A 22590-nucleotide genomic window follows, 5' to 3' on the forward strand; every position below is an offset into this window, starting at 1 on the left:
CCATTAATGTCATGGTAATGGCTTCAGGGTTATTAAATWTATCATTTTCTGTGTATTCTGCTGCTTCACTGGTCATTTCTACCATAGCCAGAGTTTGAGCAGAGCTTTTCACTGGTGCTGTCTATAATAATGTAATATCCTTCTCCTGGGTGCTGACAGGCAATGCAGAACTCAGCTTTAAGTAGTTCAGGTTATTCCTTCCACTGTGAATGATTTTGGCTTGCTGAGCATTGAGAGTTGTTTAATGCTTCATGTTCTGTACACGCTCTAGTAGTGCCCTCCTTCCTGTCTTCAAACTATGCGTTAAATGAAGTAATTAACATTTGTCACACCAAGTTCATTGTGTCTTCTATCTACTTCAGTCCTGAAGGTAGGGGCAATGAGAAAAAAAGGTAATTCATGTACATTGCTGCAGAGCTTTTTGTTCCTTTTTTTTTTTTCCTGTTTTTCCTTTCCTGTGTGCTCTATTAGAGGTAGCAGCTCATGCCTAGAGCAGAAGGGGCTGCAGTTTTCCGTAGCTCCTGCTCCCGAGGGAGCCCATTCCGTGTTTCGTCCAGACCGAAAGCCCTGCTGCCCCACAGAAAGGTGTTACCTCTGCAAGCAGACCTTCCTAGCTGGGGGATGGAGTGGTTCAGAACAGTCTGGCTCCCATTTGCAAGCACCTTCTTGAGTCAGTCTTGAAATTATACCCTGAGACTTTGACTCAGCAGTTATGGAAAGCTGCTGCAGTCATTTGAAGGGAAATTTAAATATTGTTATTGTACTATGTTTCCAAGGACACTTTGCTGTTCAGATTGAAAGAAACAGCAGCTGAAAATGTATCTTCAATTTAACATTCAGAAAAATACTGTCCTCACCTCAGAATGCTGAGGCACAAAGTCTAGGTGCAGTCTTAAAGCAAATGTAGGCTCTTGAGGGGGATCCTTGTAGTCCTCCCTGAACAGGGAGAGATCTGTCAGGGATGGGTATTGCAGCTTCCATGCTGTATGTGTGTTGGTATTTTATTAAACTAGCAACACGGAGACAACAATCTGTCAAACTAAGCTTTCAAACTGTGCAAAGAAGTAGTAACCATATGGTTAGGAATTTGTTTGCTGCTTTAAATTCCCTCACGTCAATATAACTAAGAAAAGAAAAAAAATAATAAGGCCATCATCGTAACTAAACCAAAAACATTTAACAGTTGCTGCCCTAAGCTTACAAAATTTCTGGATTCTGCTGGAAACTTGATTGTTCATTTCTGAGGTGAAGCTGCTGAAGTGGTCTGAGGAGAAGAGAGACATGAACATGGATGAAAGCTACCTTGATATGCACCCTCATGAGGTTATGGGGCATGTTCAGATCTAAAATTCCAGGTCCCTGGTTTAAATATAATTCATGAGTATATAATCAAATTGTATAACCATATTAGAGAGTAATATTATTTATTTCCTGCATCAAGTCCATAACCTAAGATTCAACTATCAGGTCTCATTTAGAAAGACCATATGATTTGTTTTAAATACTTCAGAGGTTAAAGAATCTGCCCTGTCTTGTTGTGTCTGCTTCAGCTAGGTGGCTGCAACATCAACTGAAAAAGAGAAGGAGGAAACAAAAAAAGTACTGTCAGCACTTAGAGTTACTTGAAAAATTTGAATATGTACCATTGTAACTTGGAGGTAATGCTGAAAAATCTGTTCAAATTGTTGTGGTGTGAGTGACAGAGCAGAAGGATACTCTATTTTTTTTTTTTCTGTCTGTTCTAAGTATATCTAAATTTAAAAAAAATTCTCTCTCTGGCATTTAAGATGAGTGATTACATAGTAGTTACTACACCAGTGAGTGAATTACAATGATACTTGCTTGTGCTTTTAAATGTGGGGATATAGCTTCTGTTCTGTGATGCATCCAGGTTATCACCAAATGCATTCTGACGGTTTCTGCTTTCAGAGGAGTAACTGAATTCCCCTAGATACTCAGCCTGGGAATTGTGTGAGCTGGGCAAAATCGATTGAATCGAGTCTATCCTTTGTATTAGCAGTGTCCATGTAATACCAGTCTTCCAAGGGAAATGGTGCTGCTTTTAACTTCATATTTCACATTTAGCCATGAGTCAGCARTGTGTCCTCATGGCCAAGAAGACCAATGGGATCCTGGCTGCATCAGGAAGATGTTGCCAGAAGGTCCAGGGAGGGGATCCAGCCCCTCTCCTCAGCTCTGCTCTGTATTGGGGGCAGTTCTGGGCTCCCCAGGACAAGAGGGATGTGAAGTTTCCAGAGAGGAGTGGAAAGGAACAAAGATGGGGATCTGGAGCAGGGGCTRGAGCATCTGTCTTATGAAGAAAGGCTAAGCAAGCTGGGCCTGTTTAGCCTGGAGAAGAGAAGGTTGAGAGGGGATCTGATCAATATGTACAAATACCTGAAGGGTGAATGTAGGGAGGAGAGGGCCAAAACTCTTCTCAGTGGTGGCCAGTGATAGGACAAGGGGTAGTGGGTATATGTTGAAATACAGGAAGTTTCAACCACATGTGAGGAAGAACTTCTTCACTGTGAGGGTGACAGAGCCCTGGCACAGGCTGCCCAGGGAGTTTGTGGAGTCTCCTTCTCTGGAGATCTTCCAAACCCACCTGGATGCCGCCCTGTGCCCCGTGCTCTGGGTGTCCCTGCTGGAGCAGGGGGGTTGGACTAGATGATCTCTAGAGGTCCCTTCCAACCTCAACCATTCTGTGATTCTATGATTCACAGAATTAATTATAGTTAATGCCTCACTTGTTCTTAAGCCTGCACTCAGGCAATAGTGTTAAACCTCAGGTCTGATACTTCACACTAAGTAATGTTGATTTTCCTTTTCTAAAGTTGCAGAAAACTCAGCAGTCTGCACCAGTAGAGCCATAAAGCAGAGMGTCAACTGCAACAAAATTGTTTTCAAAATGTTAATTCTCATGTGATGTGTTGCTCATCCTTATTTCTGATATAATACACGCAGCAACAAGTTTTCAGGAGTGAAACAATCTAACATGGGGAAGTAAAACTCAGGACTTCTTTAACCTTACCTTGTCACATTCCTGTATTTGATAATGTAGATGGCAAAGTAGCCCCAGAGCCAGAATATGTTCTTGAAGTCTCTCTGAAGACTTTGATATTCTGTCTGTCAAAAATAATCAGGCAAGTTATCCCTGTAGTAACACTGCTAAATTTCTAACAGCATCTTATTGATTCTTGCCAATAACAGATTTTTTTTCTTTCATATTAAGGACAGAGGCACATAGACTGTTAAGAAAAGACTGAATTTACAGTGAAATGTGAGAACATGTTTAGATACTGGACTGCTAATAGTTGATAATAATTTGTTAAAGTTGCACAAAATCCTAACAGCTCTTTCAGCCTCTTCTGGGTGGACAGGTTGTTCTACGTACAACGTGTTCTCTGCTCATTTTTAACTCCAGCAGGACTTCTGCTGGGTCCAGATGGCTTTAGGGATACTTGCTCTGCAGGCTTTTGTTTGTAGTGGATGGAGCACTGACTTCAAGTCTAAAACCATTCTGTCTGGCCCAGAAAAAATTGGAGTAGAAGAGGAGGGAGGAGATTCTGAAATTCAGCTCTTCCCTGGATGTCCCTAGGATGCTGTTTTTGTCTCATTCAAACCAACGCTCACTTGTGGTACTGCTGTCCTTGCCAGTGGGCACCAGAGCTCACAGGGGTGCCCACAGTTAGCCACAGAACTGGATCGTGGCCAGGCTACTGAGAAGTTTGCTGCATATCTCCTGCATAAATCCCTTGCTGCAAGAATCTTGGCTTTTTATCCTGATGTTAGTTGAAGATCAAATCCACTTCTTTCCGTACTGCACAGTAATCTTCTGCCATAGACAAATCCTTACTCTTTAATGTCCTGTAGATTTCTTTTCTTGAAATATATACTGAAATCTATGGCGAAACAGTTGAAACCTGTCTGAGAAAGTTTAGAGATTTAGTCCTGTCCTAAGCTATTGGTGCACATTATGATTGCTTATTGGGAAAACAGTGCTCTCTATATGAAATGGTTTCTACTCTGTAAATTCATAGATTTACCTATGGCTCACTAGTGTTTTTGTGAAGTCAAGATCATAGTTTCATTTTGAAAACTAAAGTATCTAAAATCAAAATAACTATTGTGGCTTTAATCAGTAGCTGGCATTAACTCATTTGTTCTAATTAATTGTATTCTAGAGAATGAAAAAATATTCTCATGCTAAATCTGCTAAATCGATCATTAATCTTAATTATCTGTATTTTTCTTTCCCCTCCAAACAGGCAGGAGAAAAGCATTATCATCCAAGTTGCGCACGATGTGTCAGGTGCAGTCAGATGTTTGCAGAAGGAGAAGAAATGTATCTTCAAGGTAAAAAAAACAAACACATTATAGTCAGCAGCATTACCCTCTTGCGTGTGCCTGCTAGCATGGCTGAGTTGTTTTGGAGGTTTTCTTGTTTCAAAACAAAAAAAGGAAAAGCAAAACCAAAATGGTCTTTGATGCCTCTGATTTACTGTTAGTTTGCTYCCTGTTTAAATCCTAAAGCAAGTATGAATCACATAACTTCTACCCTTGACTCTTTATTTCTTTCAGGTGGAAGTAATAACAGTAAAGATTTTAAAAGTTTCCATTTACTAAAAAATATGTTTTTCTGTGGTGCTAATTTATCTAGATGAAAATGTACCTCTGCTGTTGTGGATCTGAGACACAGGCTGGATCTATTTCCCATTGGGGTGCCCAGAGAAATTCTGTAGCACCTTACAGAGAAATTCTGTGGCACCTTATTTGAATTCTCCTCCATCCTATCTCCATACCTTCACATGCTAAAGAGGATGGCAGAAGGCTGAAGTCCTGACCAGACAATGTCTTCTGTCTGTATCTTCTTTAGCCATGTGCTTGCACGAGRGAAATTATTTCTTGTTTGCCCAGATATGTGTTACAGAAGTTGCAACTGTCCACATTTTTTTAAATAGTATATTGAAAAAGTTAGTACTGCAAAATAATAGTACAGCAGAAAAGGTAGGCCTTTTTTTAAAACCCTAAATTGGTCCCAATAAGATCTTATTATAATTTACTGTATTTTTAAAATTTTATTGTCACTTTGGTTTTCAACAAGARCTATCTCATTAAAAGACATAATGATCCTTGCCTCTGYTCATGCATTCTCTCTCAGGAGCCAGAAAAAATGTTGTGGTTCATGTAATTGTAAGTGGTTTAGCAATCTTGAAAGACCACCAAAAATCAATGCTTTAAAAAAAGATATTGTACTGCAAAWTTTTTTTTTTAGATTCTTAAACCTACACAACCAAGTTACAATGAATTTTCTGTTTAAGTTCAAATAACTATAATGATAGATATTTGTTAGGTTTTGTGCTGATTTTTAGTTCAAAGAGTCATAAGGTATGCTCAGATCCTATTAATTTTTATATTTTCTTTACTTTCTGATACAGGGAAACATTTATACCAACTTACCATCATATATATTTTTTGTCTTTACACAAAGAGCACTTTCCATCAGAAACCAGTATGAACTCCAAAGCAGTGCGGTGTTTGAACTGCTTCATCAGACATTTTAGATATTTAAAATTGTCAAATTTCATGGTTTTATAACTTGTTATTCTTCTGCTTGTTAGTAAAGTAATGCATTATACCTTTATATGTTGCATGTTTGTGAATAGAAAAGAATTCTTCAGTGATCTTGCAACAGGCAGCAAATGGGTGCAATGACACCTTTTTCTTCTATATGCAAAAGTTTTCCAGATGATTCTGCATGACCAGAAAGTCAGTAGTAAGTAGCCATTCAAAAAAAGATGATCAAATACTGTTTAAAAATAGTGGGAAGCTTTGCATCAGCTCATGGGGCAGTTCATTCAAACTCCTGAAATGGATGAGCTCAAACTCATTCAACATGTGAATATAAACTAGGATGGAATTTAAAGGTGTCATTAAGCCATTTTTTGCTAGTTTAGGCCGCTAAAAAAGTAGTAATTTAGCAGACATAATTTGCCCAATTTGAATTTACAGATTGTCTTGAGTTTCAGTTCATCTGGCCTATTTTTGTGAAATACARTCTAATGATCTTCTCATAAACAGATGAACAGAATGTCTTCTCATAAACAGACCTTCTGTTTTTATCTCCTTTCTGAAATCCAGCGGTGGAGAAAGCGATCAAACTGCTGTGAAAACAAAATATTTCCTATAAATCTTCCTATAAATGTTCTCCACCCAGTGAAAACTATATATCCCTAACACACAAGTTCTCAACTTGCCATTGAGTCATGCAGAGGTTTCCTTGCACTGACATTGTTCAGCTATGTGGGGAAATGCTTGAGCTCATGTCCCAGATCAAACTGGGATAAATGTAAAGGTTTCTTTTACTATTAAAAACATACAGATAATTCTTCATTTTTTATAGCTATTCACTCATTTTTCATAGTTGTGCACATTCCACTTCCATCTGTGTATTGAACATTTRTGTTCAACTTCTAAAGGTTTTTTTTTTCTTTGTGACTAGTAGCAAAACTATTAAGTTTCTTTCTAATACTTACATTTACTCRTAACTCTGGAGTTAAAATCAAATTAGCTGTACCATAAACACATATTCCATACATATTTGCAACATAGACTTGTCTCATTCTGTATATATGTCCTGTTATCTCTAGGGTATATTTTTCCTTGAAATAAAGCAGTTCTTAAATATTTAATTAGTATTAGTCAAGCAGGTAGAAAGTGCAAGATTGCTACAGTGAATGATGAAAAATATATTGGATTGTAAGCATTAAATGACCTGAGTGTATTCACAGAATCACAGGATGCTAGCTAAGATGACCCACCAAATCATTACAAGAATATGGAACATAAGAGCATGGGAAATTCTATCTAGATATAAGGAAAATAAAAAAGCAAACACTTTACCAGGAGGATGCTGAAACACCAAAGCAGGTTGACCAGAAAGCCGGATTTCCCGGGTTGGGAATGCTCACAGCTCTACAGGACAAGGTCGCCTGCTCYGGTGGGACCTGCCCTGAGCAGGGCCTTGGAGTCAAGGACTCCTAAAGGTCCCTTCTGACATCTCCAGTGGTGTAGGTTTTGAAGTTTATTTCACATTTTTAAGTCATTGCAGCTTTCTGATGTGCCTTTTAAATGTGTGGAACCAGGCGTACTGATGCTGAGAAATGGTTCTTTTTAACTTGGAAAGTGTCCATGAAATCCTGACTCCAGAGAAATCAGTGTGCTGCATCCTGTAAAAGCCACTTATTAGGGAACTAAATTAACCAGAGCTCTGAATTTAATTTGCAGGTACATCCATCTGGCATCCAGTTTGTAGACAGGCTGCAAAGGCTGAAGAAAAAAACAAGGTAAAAATACCTTATTTTTTTATCTTTTTTTTCTCCTTTGTCTTATTCTCGCTCCCTTTTTGTGGGGAAGAGGGGAAAGGGTCTGAAATTGTTTCACTATCAGTATTTTAAATTTAAAATGACAAAAATCTAGTAGGTTAATGGAAAATTTCATGTACTGCTTTTTGCTTAGTGATTAAAGCTATGACTTAAGGAGAATCCTGGTCTATAATCCATGAGAGAATAAAAACCAGAGAATAAAAAACAACTTGATTTTTAACTTCTGTCAGATAATGATGTGATCAGTGCACAACCTCTTCTCTCTCTTTTTTTTTTTTTAACCTCTTCTCTTAAAAGATCAGAAGATTTTCACTTTGTTTTTTTTCTGCTGAAGTCTTTCCTTGGRCTTTCTTTCTTATTATTTGCTTTTAAAACACTGGCAAGCCACCCCCAGCCTAATTTAATGTCTGGCTTGAAGTACATCCTTAAGTTGGATGATTTGTGTGTCTGTCTGTGTGCAAGGAGAGAAGAGGGAGTTCTGGCAGCTTTAATAATTGCAAGGTTAGTGGATGAATAAGCATCCCCTAGGAAATGAAGAATTAATCTGTAGCTGGGGAAACAACCTCTCTGAAGTGGTGGGGCTGAGATACAACTATCTCATTTAATGCAGAGGCCAAACATGGGGCTTCTCAGTTCTGCTCTTTTCTGATGCTCCAAGTGGCATCTTTGTTTGAAGAAGCTCTGGTTTGATTTAGCAAGGGTTGTACTCGAGTCCCACGGGACAAGGCAGAACAGAAGGCAGCAGCTATAAAAAGAGTGTTTACAAATCTGGTGTGTTAGCAAGTGCAACTTTAACTAAATTACAGTGTTGGAAAAAAGAAAAACAAACTTGTCTCAGGCTTTACCCTGGAGGACGTTGGCTCTATATTTGTACCCATGTGCTCGGGAAGTGATTGTTCTGATGCTTGGTGTGGCAAGCTCAGAGTATCAGATAAGTGGTGTTTCGGTATGAAAAAAGAACAATATATTTAAGATTGTCAAAATACTTTAGCTTAATAAGTGCAGTTGATGCAGTTTAATCATATTATGCAGCTTTTCAGGCTTCCTGAGGATATTATTCTGGCTGTGTAACTGAAATTGCAAGGCTAAAACCCCGTGTAATTTATTGCAAATGTAGTTTGTTTTTTTACACAGTGGGAAGTGTTTGCTGRGTTTGTACTAACTGCCTTGTCTCCACAATGTCCCAGAATGTGTCCATGAAAGATGTTGTTGAGCATCTGGCTCATTTTGGACAAGTCTCTCCCAAGCACCTGGGAGGCTGACCCTCTCCAAGCAGARAGAAAGGCAGCGGGAAAGTAGGAAAGCCTCTGCAGGAACAAAGAGAATGGAATTTGAAGCATTTTTTCAACCCTTTTTGGAATTTTTTTGAGGGTTTTCTGCTCTTCCTTTTCTGGTCTTTCATTAGTGAAAGGAACAAGAAGGAAAGATGCTGCTTCCAAGAAGGTAGYAGCAGACTTGCCAACATATCGAGTAAAATTGGATATAGAATGTGCTGATGGAGCAATTTGCTGATCAATCCTTTATTTCAGAAAATTCTGTCAAAGGTTGTGTATCTCTCCATAAATAGATAAATGCAGATCACATGGCTGAAATAGTCACTAAAGGCAGAAGGCAGCACAGATCAAAACTTCGGAGCCAGAGTGGAAGGACAAAAGAAATTGTGATGAGACAGGGGAAAAGAAAAAGCCAAAGAAAAYTGGTCTGTTACCTTGTATTGAATCTTGGTCTCACAGAAGTCCTTAGGACTGATTGTGTTAATGAAGGATGATGAAAGGCTTCTTGTGATCACTGAGTTTGATCCTTCTGCTCCACAGTACCATACTGAGGTGAAGAATAATTTTTTTTTTGTCCGATTTACAGAATTTTTTACTTTCAGCCGTTATATGCTATTTCTAAACTAAGGTTTCAACAGTGAAAGCACTTAACAATTACATTTAACATAACTGTCTCTGTAAGTACTACGATATACTACTGGCATAGTAGGCAAGATGCTACCTTGTTCTGACAGCTGAATAACACTAAAATGCTTTGAAGGATTTGAAGAATTGTAGCCTCCCAGTTAGTCATGGTGCCTGCACTTAGTAAGACACTAAATGACTTCTGTGACTATAATGCAGAGCAAACTAAGTGCTTGCTTGTAGCCTCGGATTGTAGACTGTAGATTTTTYCATAGATGGAAAAGAATATTTTATGATGAGCTAGCCTATCTGAATTAAAGAGAGGATAAAAAAAAATTGCAAGATTTCTTTAAACTTCAGTTGCAAATGTGAGGCCTTTTCACACATGGTTGATACCATTGTGTCTTGCAGACCTTTTTTGTTATCATAAAGTAATGATATTTTTCACCATAAAGTAATCTACCAAAAAAAAAAAAAGCAATAAAATTCTGTTACTCTAACTCTGAATGCCAGAATGATTGAAAACAAAGCAAAACCAGCTAAGCAGTTTAAAATTAACCCAGTACTCATATGATGAGTCAGGGAAAAACTACTTTGGTATCTATAGGATTTATTAAGGATGTTCTGCATGCTTTTTGGAGAGTGACACAGTGCCATAAGACAGCATAACCTGGGAGCAGACGTGTTGCCACCGAGTCATCGTGGGAGCCCAGATTCAGAGCTCATCTAGCTTAAACTGTTGCTGCTTATCCCAAAGGCTGGTCTTTTGGCCCACCACTAACCCAGCCCCCTTTTTTATTTTCTGCAGGGATGGATCAAGAAAGTAATGCATAATATCTTTTTCTCATTACCAAAATGCAAATTTTATTTTATTGCCTACAATCTTTTCTGTTTTGCTTCTCTCCTCCTGCTGTAGGAAACTAGGACTTCCTCGGAGAGTATCATTTCTGTACCTGCTTCAAGTACATCAGGTTCCCCAAGCCGTGTGATCTATGTAAGTGTTTCTCTGTGAAATTCATTCTCTGAGATGGGCAATAAAAACAACTCACTCTTCCTCCTACATTTCAGCATGTTATATGGAAATTTTTCATCTCCAAAGCATTGTAGTTGATGGTTCCTCCAAAATGGAATCTCACATTTTAAATGCTTGAATACTGCATTTAACATAATAGGACACTGGCACTTATGGTCTGTCTTTAGAACTTACCACTATAACTAGTTTATACCAAAGAATGCAGAATACTACAATGCTTTCTAAAAACAAAAATTTAAGTAAACAGTGTAGCCCACAGGTAGATTACAGGCTTACATTTGAACACTCTGTGTCTAAATCTAGCCCCTGAGCCTGCATTTGATTGCTTATGAAAGCACTCATGTGTATGATTACAGGATTCAGACCCTGACAAGCTTCAGTCCCTAGCTTCAGAGGACCCTTGTCTCTGATCTAACAAGTGCTAGTTCTGGAAAGCTCTTCAAAGAGACTTCAAGTAACTGAACAGATATGATAAAAACTGATGATGAGTATTTTTTCAATAACAGGTTCATCTCAGAGTACCATAGAAAATGAAAATGGGTAAATTAAAATTGGGTAAAAATGGGTAAGATCATAACTTGAATATGTACAAATTATCCACAGCTATGGCATGCTCCATACAAGCATCTCTTTGAGCACCTCAGTATTGCCAGGACTGTCCTCTTCTTCCTATCCAGCCTCCCTCAGGAAGGCAAGTCATTCTCAACCAGTAATACCATATGCAGAGAAACTGCTGGAGCTGCAGCTGACTGCCAGAGGGGTTATTGAACTGAGATTGAGGTCTTTTATTTACTACACTGAAAAAGGCAGAACAATGCCTTGGAATCAGATTTGTCTTCTTTCTTCAGATAGAATTTCTTTTAAATTCAATATACACTTTATCTCAGTAAGCCTGAGTTAAAGCTGTAGGAACTATCCCCTAAATAGAGGCTCATCAGTATTTCTAGGTAYTCCTTCAAGCAGAAGTAGTCCATGCTGGTGGGTTGCAGAGACATATGCCCAGTAAAAAAAAAAAAAAAAAAAAAAAAGGGTAATTGCCACAGTCATTATGAAGACAAGTCATTGTGCTAACAGACTTTTATAATGTAAGCATTTTCTGGGGCCAGATGGTCTCTGTTTCTCCAGCCATGTGTCATTCTATTGTTTTTATAAGTAAGAATATTCTTCTAAGAATTATGTGGCATTTAACTAATCGCATTGTTTTTCTTGATGTTTGTGATTACTTCTTTAAATATGCTTCACAGGCTGTTTTGCACTGAAGGACAAAACTCCATTTTCTTTTTCTGTTTTTTCCTTTTTTTTCAAAGGATATCATTAAGTTAGCACACAGTCTAATGTTTCTTATTGTAATATACATCTTTAGAGGCAGCTGGGACTGTGAAAGAATAAAGTTCTCTAGCAAATATGAGTCAATTAGGAAAAAAAGATTTCCCCAGAGGCATGTGGGTTCTTGCTATATCTGTCTCTTTTATGGCCACATAATTGTCAGTAAGTAGTGAGATTGATTAAATCCCATTTCAGCTTTCAAGAAGGAAAAGGTAAAGAGAATTAAAAATATATTATTGGACTTCTGTATCATGAAAACAATTCTTTGGCTGTCTTTTGCATCTGTCTTTAATTACAGAAGTGTTAGACAAACAGACGTGTTCCACATTCAGCTCAGGTGCATTTTCATGATAGGTTTAGCCAAATCTAAATTCATACTGTCACCGTAAAGGAAGGTCCTGCCAGCGTGTCCTCCCAGCCCCATGTCCTTGCTCCTCTTAAGTGCTAGTACTGGTAGGGACACAGGAGTATGGTCAGTCAGAACCATGGAGACCAAACAAAGATCCAGTTGTCTACCTGACCTTAATGTTAATGTAGCAGCAGAGAGGGAAGGTGCCCACAGGACAGCCACTTCAGCAGGAGCATGGATTTGGATTATTTAAACCAGCAGTAAGTCTGTACCTTAACCATGGAGAGCTCTTTAAAGGATCCTATTGGAGAAAACAGCATGTGGAGAAAACAGCTGAGGCTCAGGAGCCATGAACCCATGTGTTTTCAAAGGTGTCAAACCAGAGCAGTACGAATGCTGGGAACGACAAGGTGGCCTCACGGGAGGCAGCTTTCTGGGTTGTGCTTTAGTGCTCAGCTAGGCAAAGCTGAAGAAAGCCTGTTTTGACCGAACATGCTCATGGTTCATACAGTCCAATTACTAAAGCCAAATATAATAAATATACTAAAGCCAAATTACATAGCACTCTCTTTCTCCCTCAGCTGATATCAGACTTTGGTGGCTTCTTGCCCTGGAAGAGGGCTCAAGCCAAAGCACTTTGAGGGCATCTTTTCATTAGCTTCAGTTCTGTCTAGATTGCATCCAACTGGGAATTTACTCCAGTTCAGAATTTCCCCGGAGGCCCAAAATACCACTTAAAAAATAAAAACAGCTAATTTCTACATTATGCCATTAAATAACACTAAAATAAGAGGCTTTTTTTTCATATATATACTTAGYCAAATTTTACACAAATTTTAGAATTAGAAGCTCTCTACAGAGATGTATCTAACTGGAAGGATTAGTTTAGGTCATGTAGCTGTACATTCTCATATTAGGAATAGAAATCACATTATACTGTTGTACAGGATCATATTTGCAATTGTACAATTGTAACATTACGTATTCCAAATGAAACAGATATTCTAAACTTAGAGCATGATTTTAACAGACCTGAAAACACTAATTTATTGAAGAAATTATTTTATGTCTCTACTGTAATCAGAGACTTCTCCAATAGTATTTAAATGGTAACCAAATTGTATTTAAATAATATTCATCTATTTGAAAGTAGGTAGAACAAATAAAATGAAAAATTTATAAGTGAAGTGTTCATAAATGAAGGATTTTTTAAAAAAAAATCTGGTTTTGCCCATGTTTGGATGTTTAAAATGAAAGGAGTTATAGAGATCGGTAACTCTTGTCACTGACAGTGCTGAAGTCTGTAGTTGGAGGATTCCATGTTGCTCCRTGTTGGTCCTTAGACAAGGACTAAAATGACTATAATTCACACTTGTGTATCGATGTTCAGTGTTTATAGATAACTCTTAAAATCATTTATTTGATTATAACACATTTTTTTCATTAGTATATATTAAGATGAGAATTTGTGATGATTATGGGGTTTTGTTTKTTTTTTTTCTCCACCTCAATAATTAGGAAACATCTTCCTCCTTTCCATATTGCTAACATATTGCYAACTGGCCATACTTTTGCACAAATTCTTGCACTGTTTTAGAAAAATGATAAATGAGACGTTCTACTTTGTAGCTCACTAAATCCCAGCACTTCCCTGGAAAGTCTATTGCACTTATGTTTTAAAAAAATAATAATCACTGCTCAAATATTGGTTAACTCCTGATTATTTTCTTTTTGGCACATGGAGAACATGATGGTTTTAGAGCAGGTAGTACTGACATTCTCAGAGAATAACGAGATTTGCTACCCTCTATTTACCGTTTTGCTGCCAAGAAAAAACTTACTATTTTGCAAAGCCTGAACAGGGAATAGGATAATTATGCTGCCCATTTCTCCCCTGACAACTTGTCATGATATCTACAAGGCTGTAATGCTGGATATAGTTTTAGTGCACGTTATCATTATCCTAACTGTGAAAATGTGTAGCTGGAGAGTTTGTCTTTTGAAATAAGGGCAGCAAATACAACGGAGAGGAAACAACTACCAAGGAGAGAGAGATTTCTTCCCTGTGGTGACTGTGTGACTCTCATGGAAGAATTGAGAACTTAAACTGCATCTGATTGAACTGCATCTGATCTTCTTGAACTAATGCATCATGGTACAAATCCAACCTCTGCTGGTTTTGTGATCAACAATTAAGGGCTACTTAGAAATAGTCAGAAAGGGAGATGAAGCTGTGGGATTCAGCTGAACAAAGAGGATTAAAGGTCTGCATGATGTTTTCCAGTATCTAGAGGGTATATATTGGAAATACATTTCTGATTATTCACTACAACCTCTGGTAGGGGAGCCCTGAACACCAAAAACACTTTAAAATCAAGGACATTTAGCCTGAGAAAGACTGCAATATTTGCCCGATGTATCTGTCTGTACATCCAACTGTAAGAAGGATATAACCAAGGGAACTACAATAAGAYCATGTTAATTTTATTAGCTAAATCTGAGTGACAAAGTAGAAAACCCCAGTATATAAAAATAAGAGTAATTTTGGAATATGTTGTAAACATAAGATATTTAAATTCTCACAAATAAAAAAGGTGGTTTATTAATATGTTGATTGATTTTCCTAACACCATTTATCTGTCCTTTTCTGATTGCATCCTGACCGTATTCCTTCTTATCCTCACTTCTTTCTTTCCTCCTTTTCTTAGGCAAAGCTTGGAGATGAAATTCTTGACTACAGGGATTTGGCTGCTCTTCCTAAAAATAAAGCCATCTATAACATTGACCGCCCAGATATGATCTCCTATTCTCCATATATCAGTTACTCTTCAGATGACAGGCATAGTTATGGGGAGGTACTGAATCATGGGTATCTTTTTACTGTGAATTTGATTTTTTTTTCATTTTTAATGGAATTTTATGATCATTAAACATGCTGCTGAACACTCTTAAATGTGCATAATTTAAAAGAAAAATCTTTCACAAATTCACTTATTTGGGTCATGTCATTCAATCATTCTTAAGGCATTTTAGCCTTTTCAGAAATAAGTTTTTAGCTCATGGGAATTGATGCATTGCTTTCTGTGATTTTTTTTTCTTTTTAAATAGATGACATGTAGTGAAAATATATTTTTCACTGAGAGGAGTTGTACATGCATGCGGTAAAAAACAGGAACAATTGCTAATTATAATGCAAAAATCAGAAACCAAGCCAAATATCTTTCATGCTTTTTTAAAGTGTACTATGTTATTTTGGTAAAACCACAAGGGTATCACTTGTGTATGCACAAATTTCTTTCAGCTGTCCCTTTTTAAAAGTTCATCCTCATGTCATGCCTGCATTTCACCCTTTTCATGTGCAGAGCTGATGTTATGCAGTTTGTCCTAATGAAATCTAATTTAACTTAATCTTATTTAGTACTAATTCTGTTTTATGTGAAACATGCTTGAATAACTCCTGTCGTACAAGTGGGCCTTTCTTCCCTGATCTTTTGTTTCAATTTCTAATTTCTTTTGTGATTTAAGACATATTTTTTTACAAATCTAAACCTCTCAGTTCTATTAGAGATATTAGATAAGTCTGCTTTGTTCAATGTAGATGTAAATGGAGAGTAGAAATAAATATTATGAATAATAATATTTAATAATATATAATAATAGCCCCAGCAACAGCTCATGCATTTCATCCGTAATGAGCTCCACTCAGGTCCACTGAGCTGCTCTCACATGAAGGGCCACACAAGTCCCCTCTGCACAATGCTGAACCAAAGCAGCTCCGTTACAGTGAACACCAAAAGAATCAGGATTGCATTTGGTTAAGGACATTAATGGTCTTGAATTTATGAATTTATGAAATTCATAAAGAGATTTCTGGATTTATGAAACTGAAAGCTTCTGCTTAGCGGCTGCCTAGTCCTGAACCTATCTAATATCAGCAGATATGGCAGATGTGGTTCTTGCCGCATCTGCTCTTCCCCCAGGTTTGTGCCACCAGTTCAAAGGTGGCTCCAGCAGGTCTGCAAACATAGGCATGCATGTTGGCAATACCTCAGCAATATCTTAATGCGTGGTAAAGTAGGAATCGGTCACCTGTTCCTAGGTGCTTCACCAAGAAGGGGGTCTGGGCTTTAACTTTCAATCTGATGTGCATTCTTAGGCAGCTCCAAATTTTTATATTTTTGTGTTACTGATATAGACTCTCTTCCAGATTTTAGCATCTCAGATGCGCCTGTAACTCCAGCAATTTTGGTGGTAGATTTATGCTCAAGTAACACTGCAAGTTGTCAAATTACATAGTTTTAATTAAAAAATATATAATACAGTTATTTTTGTCTTTTCTTAAAATAGATCCAACCCTAAGTCACAAAGTTTGAATCCAGTGTGTGGGGAAATTTAAAGGACTTAAGGTTAAGCTGCCTTAAATCAGCTAGAGCTTGTGTCTTTAAGGCAACTGTCTTTAAGAGTGAGTTTTGGTAGTTCAAATGCTGCTTTCTGTGCTACAGGCCTGACCACAGGATTTCACAGCAATAAGATCAGCAAAAGCTATTTATGAAGGGATTTACAGTTTGTTCTTCATCATCTTGTATGAAAAGCAAAGAAAAAGAAAAATACTACAAGCTTAATTGACAGGTGTTGCTCTTAATGGTATCGAGTTATACATGGATATTGCTATTTTAAGAGCAGTTGTTCTCACAAGTAACATCATGCATGAATTTTAACCACTAATTTGTGACTTTGTGTGTTGCTGTTTGCAGTCACCTCAGTTGCTCTCTCCAACACCTACTGAGGTAATCCCCAATTGCTGTCTTCTCCCGTTCTCACCCATTTCGTGATGCATTAAACCCTGCCRCAGGGATAAGCAGCAGAGTCTGCAATGAGCGCCTTGCCTCCAGCCTGGACAGTGCATGGGGTCTTGCCATTTCTGTTCTAAATTGTGTTACTTAGGCTGAAAACATGCTCTGCTTTGGGATTGTCATCTGTGTGCATCTGTTGCCACTGCCACCCATGTTTCCCCTTCCTGAAGGGAAGGTTGTACTGCGTTTGCTTCTTTGGGCTCTCCTAAGTAAACTACATGGAGAAGCATCATTTGGTTTTACATTTAGAGCTATCAGCATGAGCTGACCTTGTTGCTTGGCAAAGCTTTCTCTTCTCTTTTAATTTACTTATTTATTTCACAAATAGTTTAAACTATCTGCACTGTTTGTACACGCAGTTAAGCTTTTTAAAGATAAACTTTCTGTACCTATCTAAATTTTTATGGTTGTTTCTTCCAATGGACATAAATGGTCAAAAMCAGTCAATTCTGTTTCCAACAGTATCACTTTAGAAGCAGTGAAAGAATTTGACATATCTTTCCAGATGTGAACTCAACTGAACATTAGAGAGAGTTTGTTACCCAATTTTATGTTAGCAGAAATGTATGAAAAACAAGCAATAACAGTGGAGAATAAGGTGTAACAAGAAATGGTGAATTTCGATTAAGGCTTATAATTCACCAGTGGGCACTGTCAGCATTSAGCAAAAAGAARAGTTAAGCAATAGAAATGTAATCTGTTTGATAGCTTAAAAATAAAAGCATACTATATTTARGAGTGGATTTCTTCAACTTGGTTGACTATTCCTTACAGAGACAAAAGTATGGTTCGAAATTATCAGTGTAAAGTCTTGATATTTCAGAATTACAATAATTTCCTTTGAATAAAGTCTTTGTTAGCTAACTATCATAGTGTTAAGTTCCAGAAGTGTTGTTGATATGGAGCTTGATCCAGCTGTGATTCACATCGTATGAATTTTCCCAGGTTATCCAGCTTTTCCATGTTTGCTCCCTTTCTCTAAGGAGTCTGATCAGGTGCTCAGGCATCTGCAAATTTGTGTCAACAAGTTTGTTGCATGGATTTTATTAGCAGAAAATTCCAGTATATTATACAGTGGGACACTTTATAAATGATGCTTTTGAACTGACATTCTTATGGTATTTTAAAAGCTTTGCAAGACTTTGCGGAGACACTGCTCTACTCTTTTTGTAGGAGTTAGTTACTTTTTTGCAGGGGTTTGCAAGAGCTACTAAATAACGCGACTACTTAAGGACGGAAATATCTCGGGGCTTGGAGGAGTTGGTGGCAGGATGCCTATAAGGTGCTACATGCCTAGGAAGACATGGGTTGTACTCCCTTTTTTGGACTTTTTTTTATTATTATTTACTTGGAAATTGATATTTAAGTAATAATACCACTTACCACAATGCAAAACTGGTTTTCTATTTTTTTTTAACATAGCTAAGTGAGCTTGGGGTGAGGTGAAGGAGACGAAGCACTTATGAGCCAGAGGAAAGGAACTGATAGCTGGGATAGAAGAACATTTTACATCTCTGTAGATTCAAGGATAATTGCAGAGCAGCCTGGTGGGAACTGCAGGCAGGAAGAACCTMGGATGAATGGATGGATATAATTAAGTTGCCCTCATCGGAATCTGGAAGGTGGTGATGTAGCCGGGTAGGATCCTCCATCTCTATAAACAGTGAACAATCCAGTGGGAGTCATGCAATCACCTAGAGATGTCCTGGTCATGACAAGCTCCTGACAGCTGCTCTGGGATAACATGTTCCTCACTCGCACCTACCGGAAGAGTGAAGGAAGCAATCTTTGGAGTATGACCTTATGTTAGGGAGGATCCGTGGGCTGCTCAGGTTTGTTCTAATTTGGACTTCGCTCAAGCCATTTCTGAATTGTATAAAAAGAAACAAGATAATTGAGTTTGGTTTTGTACCTAGTTTCCATGAAGTCATTTCCACATCTAATTTGTTCATTAATGGTTTTCCTGTTAAGGAGACACTACGTGATAATTGAATTTATAATTTAACTAGCAACAGAGATGGAGGGTTTTTAATGGATGTACATAGTTTTAAGTTGTCAAAGTCAAATTTTTAGTTGGAGGAGGTTATGTGATTTACATTGCACAATTTAACAGTATTAGTTTTATATATTAACATTGTATATCCATATTTATATCAGTTACTTTGCTGATAATAACCATGTTTTATTGGTAGTATGCTAGGCAGTTTATACAGCAGGCAAATAGATTTTGTGAGGTAATCAAGCCAGTGAGTGCTGGTTTTCTGTTGTCTGTAATCATTTCACTGTATTATGTAGCCAGTCACACAAATGCAAAGTGAACACAGTATAACCACGCYACTCGATCTCATCTGTCACTTGCTTTTGTTAAAACAATATGGAAGGTGGAAGAGAGTGGGGAATTGCATGGTGCTAAAACACCATTTTTATGATGAGCTRTTCTGCTGTTCTTTCTAAACGGTGTTTTCACTTTAAATTTATTTACGTGTTACCTTTCCAATTAACATGACCAGGTTCTGATATTTGGCAATTGCACAGGTCCTTGAATGATACTGCAGTGGAGGTGCTTATGGCTGAAAGCTGCCCTGATTTTGTTGGGATTGCATGAAGCATTACGACAGATTCAAGTTCTTTTCTTCAAGGCACCAAAAGAGACCAATTCTGCCTGTTTTGAAAGTGATTTCTCTTTCATAATGACTTATGCTTTTCTCTCTTGCTCTCAGGGTGACCAAGATGATAGATCTTTCAAACAGTACAGGACATCGAGTCCTAGTTCTACTGGCTCTGTGGGTTATGGTCGCTACACTCCAACATCCCATTCTCCTCAGCATTACAGCAGACCAGGTATCTGAGAAGCAGCCTTATTTATGCTCTAGATGTTCCTTCTATTTATTCTTATGTTGTAAGTAGAGAAGACACTGACAGGCAGTGTTTAGGTGGAGTAGTGGTTCATTGCAGTATTATGTTTAATGTAACATGGGAAAAGGAGGAGATAAATGCTTCAGGTGGGATCATCTAGGAAAAAAAAAAAGACAGACATCTAGAAAACTTGTATCTGAAAACAAAACTTTATGTAATAAAAAGGACTCGATCCTGATCCCATCCTTCCTGAAACTGCACAGTCAAACTACAGCTCTTACACCATGCATCATGGTAGCAGTGAGTGCACAAAGTCACGCGGGTGCTTGAGGGACTTCCTATTCTTGCTGTACCACAGGGTTATAGTCCATGGTGGCTTTCTGCACCACAGTTCAGAGGAAGAGCTGGAGGAATGGCCAAGGCCAAAAACCAGTCTCGCGGGCTGGTTTTTGAAGGCTGGAGTCCTTTAATTGAGAACCTTACTGAAATGTTTATTACAGCTTTGGGCTACTATAGTAGCAGCCATGTTGAAGTTCCAGTTGCACAGAGAGGAGAAATTGTCCTCTTTTAATCTTGGCATGGGTGCCCTCTTACAAAGGCCAGSTCATATTTGGACTTTATGAAGAATGTGGCCTTTAAAAATAGCCAGCTAATTTACTCAAAATTCTTTCCAGCTTTTCTCCACTCCATCATCTGAACTGAAAACACAGAAAAWTTCTGTTATTTTCTCAAAGTCTTTTAATATCATTAGGAATACATTAAAATTATAAACAAATTTGAAAAATCCAGAGTTCTTCATCTTTCTAAATTATATGGGTAACAGAAACAGTTTTTACAGGAAATGAATATTTGTACTATATAAAGTCTTTGATGAGCTGGAAATTAGATTCAGTATCAAAGATCTGTTGAAGAGAGAGAAAATTAGACTGAAGATCTGGCAGTTGTGTCATGCGGAAGCTTAGCTGCACACTATTAAAGCAGGGAGAAATTCCAGATTAATTCTAATGCTCTACAACTTTAATGAAAATTTCAAGGGTAGCTATTGTAATTGACGTTTTTATAAAGTTAGTTCTGGAAAATATTGTTAACAGGACATTATTGCAACCAAGAAAACAAATAAAGATGATTTTGAGAAAGTTTTTTGAAGTGCTTAACCACACATTTAACTTTCAGAGCTCAAATAACTTCAGGATGTTCTTTTAAGTGCTTAAAGCTGGCCATGCACTTGAGAGGCCTSGTGCTCTGCAGACCAAATCCCTCCAATAGGCACTGATGTTGTTGAGAACTGAACCCTCCTGTAGCACAGTTCTCACCAAAGCACAGGCTCTGCCCATTTCATTCCATTAGATCCATTATAAACATATATCATTCACTCTTGCAGCTTTTGAATATGCAGAGTTTCCCCTGAGTGCAGCTATGCTCTTTGTGGTGCCTTTTCTGGAATATTTTCTGATGCATTACATTAGCAGCATTTTATGTGATTCTCTCTTTCTATCTGTGTCTCTACCCCTGGCCAGCCACATAATATGGCCACTACAGTGATTTTAGGAATAACTAGAAAGATTAAATCTTAAATATAAACTATACACTTTCCAAGCATCAGGAGGAAAATGTTCCTGAAAAAGAAAATGGCATTRTACTTTGTGGCTCTCAGTAAGTGAACTAAATAGTCTATTTTCACTTACTCTCTGTTGCCCCCAGCTGGTACTCAGACTCTTGGTACCAGTAGCTGCATCTCCCTGCCCCAACACCCAAGCCTTACATCTACATTCAGACATCATTACATCCCTTTCTTCAAAGGTAAGGTTCAGGAATGCAAAACCGTGCTGTGATAACTGTAGATCTATTCAGATGTGTTTCACTTTTATGTTCGTGCAAGCATGGCTTACACTTGGATAAAATTTGTCTTAATTTTGTGCAAGTGCTTTCTTGATGTACTGTGTAAGTTGCAAGAACGGAGTAGGTATGGGTTGTCTTATTTTTGCCTTTTTTTTTTTATGAGCGCTAAGTGTTTCTCAAAGGGGTGGAGGGAAGGAATTAATGAATTTCTAATGAAAATGAGGAATGGAAATAATCTAAAATTCTGTTCATACTAGGATAAAGTGTTTACCTTTTCCCCATTTTGGTGAACCAAAATAAATGTTGGCTCCGTTGGCTCCAACAATGGATAGTCAATTATTTAACCTTTGAAATGACATTTAGGGATTATGTTTATTATTTGTATTATAAACAGAAATTATGGCAGGTAAGACAGTTAAACCAGTGTAGCAGCAATGATTAGCAAAGTATCTGTGTTATATATTAAAAAACATTTGATTGTGTTGAGTCTTATCACCATCAAAATGTTCTGCAGTGGATATTAGCTGTTAGTGACTCCCATTTTGCAGAGAGGAGGCAGTAATGGGGAAATACAATTAACCTTTTAGGCAAAAGCTGGTTTTGTTTGGCCAGTTAATCAAATATGTGGAAGCAATGACATTCAACCACCATGTCCTCCCCTGAGCCTGTCCTTAGAGCAGAGAGGAGACATGAGTGGCAGACATTCCCAATGACCCTTCCCACTCTCTCATGTCCTGTTTGAATTAATAAAACAAAACTGTTCTTGCCATCATAACCCTTACTGGAAAGGAAGTGACCCTCTGCAGGAGCCAGACTTATGAGCAGGTCTAACATACAAACTCAAATGAGTAGCAGATGCTCCTTGCCTTTGGAAAAACAGCTAGCGCATCTTGATTGGGCTCTAATGTATCCAGAAGCAATTCTGTTCAAAGAAGTCAGATGAATTTCACTGGAATACATGGAGCAGAATCAGGCAAAAGTCTTCTGAATTTGGAGGAAAAGCCGTTCAACTCTGACCTGTTCCCACGCCTGCAAATGCTCACATTTTGGG

The 22590-nt window shown here is 37.8% G+C and overlaps 1 protein-coding gene across 11 annotated transcripts in view; it reads left to right on the forward strand.

The window, feature by feature from the left end:
• ABLIM2 (actin binding LIM protein family member 2) overlaps positions 1-22590 on the forward strand; it is a 126271-nt gene that overhangs the window by 70593 nt on the left and 33088 nt on the right. For 4 of the 11 annotated variants that reach the window (XM_026034078.1, XM_026034077.1, XM_026034080.1 and 1 more), the window contains exons 7-13: positions 4269-4356; positions 7288-7346; positions 10200-10277; positions 14700-14846; positions 16746-16778; positions 19565-19685; positions 21402-21500. In XM_026034078.1, the coding sequence (XP_025889863.1) occupies positions 4269-4356; positions 7288-7346; positions 10200-10277; positions 14700-14846; positions 16746-16778; positions 19565-19685; positions 21402-21500 (625 nt within the window). The remainder of the gene's footprint in view (positions 1-4268; positions 4357-7287; positions 7347-10199; positions 10278-14699; positions 14847-16745; positions 16779-19564; positions 19686-21401; positions 21501-22590) is intronic. The other 7 variants (XM_026034082.1, XM_026034085.1, XM_026034086.1 and 4 more) reach the window with 4 other exon arrangements.

This window comes from Nothoprocta perdicaria, unplaced genomic scaffold, assembly GCF_003342845.1.
Source record: "Nothoprocta perdicaria isolate Ctin4 unplaced genomic scaffold, notPer1 scaffold_14, whole genome shotgun sequence".
Lineage (NCBI taxonomy): Eukaryota > Metazoa > Chordata > Aves > Tinamiformes > Tinamidae > Nothoprocta > Nothoprocta perdicaria.